This window comes from Rhagoletis pomonella, unplaced genomic scaffold (genome assembly GCF_013731165.1).
Source record: "Rhagoletis pomonella isolate Grant_MI unplaced genomic scaffold, Rhpom_1.0 Rhpom_scaffold_00532, whole genome shotgun sequence".
Taxonomy (NCBI): Eukaryota; Metazoa; Arthropoda; class Insecta; order Diptera; family Tephritidae; genus Rhagoletis; species Rhagoletis pomonella.
Genome location: NW_023459086.1, coordinates 69,393 through 75,246, shown reverse-complemented (window position 1 = coordinate 75,246; position 5,854 = coordinate 69,393). Strand labels below are relative to the sequence as shown.

General features: G+C 39.1%; 1 protein-coding gene across 1 annotated transcript; it reads right to left on the bottom strand.

Annotated features, from left to right (window-relative positions):
- Positions 1-1,728: 1,728 nt before the first annotated feature.
- On the bottom strand, positions 1,729-5,452 carry LOC118751087 (the record flags this gene model as incomplete). The annotated part of the gene is made up of 2 exons (XM_036485855.1): positions 4,643-5,452; positions 1,729-4,174 (listed from the first exon to the last, which is right to left on the bottom strand). Coding segments are annotated over exons 1-2 (3,256 nt in total), but the record flags the coding sequence as incomplete, so codon positions are not given.
- Between the last annotated feature and the right edge of the window lie 402 nt (positions 5,453-5,854).

Genomic DNA, 5,854 nt, shown 5'->3' with positions numbered 1-5,854 from the left:
GAATATAGAGCTAATTATGTGCTATACAATGGCTCAAAAAAGTTAAAGAAAACAAATGGTATTCCTTTTTTGTATCGCATTGAAATCGTACGACTGTCACGTGCGCCACCATGGAAATGCCCATATGTCTGTCACCAAATATTATAATATGTGACCTGGTCTACGGAAAGGGGGCTTAGGTGTCAAAAAATCAATTTTCACTTTTTGGTGGATTCGGATGGAAGATGAGATGCTTTTTCACGTGGTGAAAAGCAGAAAATCCTAACTTGCTTAGAAGTGTACTAAAAATGTAGAGAAAGAAGAGTAAAAATACGACAAAATATAATTTATTGGAAATGAACAAAATACATTGAATTATAAGCTATAAAGACATGATTATACACTAGAAAAACGTATTATGGGCCAAAAATAATAATAAATTTTGTTACCAGCTCCTCCTCCTTTACATCAACAACATACAGGTCCATCTTAACAAAAGTTTGTTCGGTATCATCTACTGCCTGAGATAAACATAATTCGTCTTCATCATCATCGCTCTCTTCATAGTTTTCATCATCGTTTTCATCATCCTTTTCATGGAAATATTGTCCGTATACGGCACTGAACTCCTCATCAACACTCATGTTTCATTTCATGCGAAATGCGAAGACGATAATCAACAGAAACAGTAAACGTCACTTCTTCAGTGTTACTTTTTTAAATGTTCCACACTAGCAACTTCCACGATGAACTATAATAATATTCACAACAACACTTACTGGACCAACAACAACACTTACTGGACGTCCGGCGCAGAGAACAATTAACGAGATAATGAGAAACTGACGAAACGAGTTGCTTACTTTTAACAGCTTTTTCACAGAAAACTAGTTTTCGCACGTAAGCTCCCTTTTCGTAGACCAAGTCACATATTCTTAAAAATACTACGTGAGCAACCAAATATTTTTTGCAGAGAGATTACAGCTTTCGAAGGTTCTGATTTTGTGGTATTGTTATTATGAATGGTCATTTCGCACTGAATATATCCAAAAATGACAGATGTCAGCTGCTCATTCATCAAAAATCCATCGAAATATTCCGCCATGGAAATAAGTAAAAAAACGCAAGTATATAAAAGGGGATGAAACCCACTTTATAATAGATATATGGCGTGAAAACATACAAAAACTCAGAGGTGTGCATAAGAACGGTCATATTTACCAAAATATGTGTGCAGAGCTACAACGGCGTCACAATATTGTTCTGTCCGCTAAAGAGCTCCGCACACGGATTAATAACTTGACCCAAAAGTTCAGGTAAGATTTATTATTAAATTTAAGTATGTGAGTACGTTCTAATAAATACATTAACCTGGCAGGGAAGAAAAAAGAAAAATGGGAAGTAGCGGAGGAATTCCTTCTTTTTGGAAGCACTATAGCGAGTTAAAATAGGCTCCTTCAAAAGTAATAATGCCTCTGAAGCAATGGAAGAGAGTTTAAATTTCTGCAAGTATTGAATTATTATAATTTAAACTAGCAACACCCGGCGCGCGTTGCTACGCCAAAGAAAGACACATTATTTAGAGTTTTGAAACTGAAGACCTTTTTATTTACCTTAATACTAACAGATAAACAATATTTTAAGTTTTTTCATTTGGTGTGCAAATATATAAATTTTGTCGTGACCCAACTCGTGAACAGGCGACGTATAATTGGCCATGTGAAAAGCAGAAATTTTTCAAATCCAAACCCGCAATAGTTAATGATTGCCCTTGTGCTTTATTTATAGTTATAGCAAAGGCAAGACGCAAAGGGAATTGAAGCCGCTTGAATTCGAACGGTAAATCGTTGGAAATCATCGGTATACGTGGAATCAGCACATCTTCGCCTTTGAATTTACCGCTGATGATTGTTGCCTCGATCAAATTCGGTGTTAATTTTTTTATTATCACTCTGGTTCCGTTGCACAGTTTCGCCGCGTTCAAGTTCCGAATAAGCATCACTGGTGATCCAACTTTTAACGCCAACGAATGAGGAGGCATTCCAGGTGGCTCCAAAGAATTAAGAAATTCAGTTGGGTAATTAACAGCTTGATCTTTGTCCATTACTGTATCAATCGATTTATATTCGACTGCTTCTCCTGGAATTTTGAATTGAATTTGACCGTTTAATTTACTAACATCATCGTTCTTCGGAGCTAAAATTGCACGTTCGCGGAGCCATTCCGGATTTCGGTAGTTGATCGTTATGTTCGGAAATACTCTGTCGATGACGTCTTGAATGCTCTGCTGCATTTGACAACAGTTGGACGAAAATGATATCTCATTTGTTGTGCGATCAATATGAACTTTACCGTTTCCGATATCTAAAAGTTGCTTTGAAAATATTTGGGCAGACGTATCTTGCAGCAAATGCACTCGCATATTTGTTGTAAGCGTAATTTTTTCGACATAGTTCCACAGATGCGATGCCTTTAAGCACGCGTTTAGCTCGTCTGCAGGCGTTGATCGTGGTATAACGGGTAATGTTTGACGAAAATCACCTGCAAGGAGTATAAGAGCGCCTCCCATCGGTTGGTCTTTTCCACGAAAATCTCGCAGAGTTCGGTCAAGTGCTTCGAGCGATTTCTTATGTGCCATGGTGCATTCGTCCCAAATTATAATTTTGCACGTTTTAAGGACTATGGCCATACCAGAGTTTTTGCTGATGTTACATGTAGGTGTTTCGGTCTGGTGCAAATTCAATGGAAGCTTAAGTGCTGAATGCGCTGTACGTCCTCCATCAAGTAGTGTTGATGCAATCCCCGATGATGCTACTGCTACTGCAATCCCATTTCGCATTCGAACTGACGCCAATATTAAATTGATGAGGAAAGTTTTCCCGGTACTTCCTGGAACATCTAGGAAGATAATTCCGCCATCTCCTTTGGTTACACGTTGCATGATTTTGTCATAAGCTTTTTTCTGATCGTCAACTAAAAACTCTTTTTGCGTTTGCACAAATCGTTCAAGCTGATTTGCATCAAACTGCTGTTCTCGCATCAAGTCTCTGTCTTGTACAGCATTTCTATCTCGTGTCAGTGCTGGCATACCGAGTTGACAAAGAGCTTTGTTGTTGATTGACATGCATAAGTCCTCCATTAATATTAAAGCTTCATTGAAAATGTCATCCGAATATTCCTGACTTGGATCGCTTGTACGTGCTTGTCTTAGAATATCTTCACTGAGGCTTTCACGATGCATTCCCCACAGTTGTCGAGGATTCGATGGTGCGCATGTTGTTAAAATTATCGCAAACAAAGTTCGTATTTGCTTTGGATGGCACGTGAGTGATGCTTCAGTCAGAGTTGTGTTCCAATTCTGATCATTCTCAAGTAAGCCCAGTTTAAAGCACGCTTCTCTGTACGTTTGGCATTCTACTCCGTCGATGGTTTTCAATGTAAGGAACGATGTCGGCCCTTTGATTGTATGCAGCAACAACCGCAAATAATAGCACTCGGCGTTATTTGGATGAACAGTATACACACGTCCCAATGCATCGGACGAATATATACCAGGATGCTCTGGAACAATTGCACCTCTTTTTCTTCTGTTGAACTTTTTTGTCGATGTGTTCCAAGTATAATATTTGGGCACATCTTGATACAGCAACGTTTTAGCAAAATTTTCAGATGTACACAATTCGAAAAAAGCAGTCAGTGTTGTTTTTTGTGGTTGCTCCACTCTATTTTGCGCATTTTCTTCGGTGAAGTAAACCCGCTGACCATTTTCCAAATGAACAGCGAGATGTTGAACCGTTGGATATCGTTCGTGAATATTGAATGCAAATATCCGCCATACTGCTTCGTTACTGCTGATGTAGCGCCCTGTTTGATATTGCGTGATCTCATCACCTCGATTTGCTAATCCGAATACTGCCATGTCACTGCCCTTGTTAACATATTTACAAATATATTTGGTGGACTTTACTGAATTACAATACTCAACATTGATGTGAGCATTAAACATTTTTGAAAGTAGTGGCGAGTATGGCACGATCCATCTATTGTCTATGTCGATATCTACACTTCGCATCTTAATAGTAGTTGTGTATCCACCATTAGTGGGATTTCTTCGCCTATACAGAGGATATCCATCACCTCCAGTTTGAGTTTCAGTAATCAACTCACGTGGATATCGCTTTGTGCATTTGCCGTTCTGCATACATGGTTAATTAGGATTAAAAGTACCGCATGGCCCATGAATCATATTTTTCTTGATTATTTCAAAAAGAATGGGATCTTCGGCTTGATTTGGAAGCTCGGCTGATATAACGCTATCAATTTGTGTAGGTATAATTTTTTGCTTCAACCAAATCAAAATGTGAGCGTGTGGTAAGCCTCTCTTTTGCCATTCAATTGAGTACATCCAGCATCTGGTTTCTCCAAAAACAAAATTCTTCGTGATGACATTCATAACACTTATTAGCTTTTGCTTGAATATTCGAGCGAGAAGATCATGTCTGTGCGATGAGCTCTGGCCTGCAAAAAGCAATTCGGTTATTTCACTCCACGATGGATTGCAAGTGAAGGTGATGAATAGGTCTGGTCGTCCATACTTTCGAACGTACGTCATAGCATCTTGCCCGTATTCGTGCATGTGCATATATGTTACAGGTAAAATTACCATTTGTCCAATGTCAGCAATGTTTCCATCATTAGCAACTGCATCACGTAAATGAACGTATTCTTCAACGCGCAGCTTCTTTTGATTTAAGCGAATGAAAAGAAGACGCTCACTTTCGACTTTCGCGTAAATGTCTACAATAAACTGTTGGAATAATTCACGACATTTTAAGATATGATTGGATTCATTTCCACGAATCATAATGCGGTTTGTATAATAATCCATGCAGGACACTTTCTTTGTCGTCGTTTCACTTGTGCTGGGGTCGACTTGCCTGATGTTGAAATGATATCCTTCTTCTCCATGGGGAAACAGCACTGGATATTGGAGTGCATCATACGATCGATGTGTTTCCGATACTCTCTGTATATTAGCATTTCGCCGGTGGATAATGATGTCACGTCGATCGAATTCGGTGCCAACTATTACAATTGCAACATCCCCTGTTACTGGAGCATTGAAGCGCCTTTCATGTTCACCAGCAGGAACTTTGTCTGCTCTAATAACAACACTATAGTCATCTGATGGCATTTGATCCAGAGCTGTTTTAAAAAGGCGAATCAAATTGTTTTGTTCATGGAACATTGCCTGCAAGCTTGAAATGATCTCGCGTCGGATCCCAGAACTAATTGCGCAACGCTTGTCTACTTCCAGTGCATCATTTCCAGTGAAATAAATTTGCAGAAATTTCGCATCTTTTTGTGGCACTGCGAGCAATGAACCGATTTTGTGGTATATTTGGCCTTGAACTTTGAATGTTGGCATGTAACCGCCTTCAGATATAATTTTCGTTGCTCCAAACGAAGTCATTTGAAAGCAAGAGTTGTACTTGCGTATGTTTTTCAAAAAGTGGTTTGAAATAGGAGTTGTGCCAGAAAGGTAACTAAGTAGTGGTTCAGGTGCCTCAATTAACGATGGCAAAACTATTTTACCATTTGAACAACACATTCCTGGTGATTCCTTTGCAAACTTCAAAGCAGGGCAATGCAAACAAACTTTAATCATCGGTCCAATGGCGACATCTGCATGATTTTCGTAGTCTCTGTTTTTGTCATAATTGTATGCCGCCAACATTAAATGTGTTCTTTCTCTTGAATGGGTCAATCGTGATAGATTAGTGCGAAGCCGTTCGTTGCGTTGTTCGGGATTTTCAGAATCTCTGGAGGTTGAAGCTCTCACACGATTTTGTTGTAGGCGAGATTCTCGTTGTTC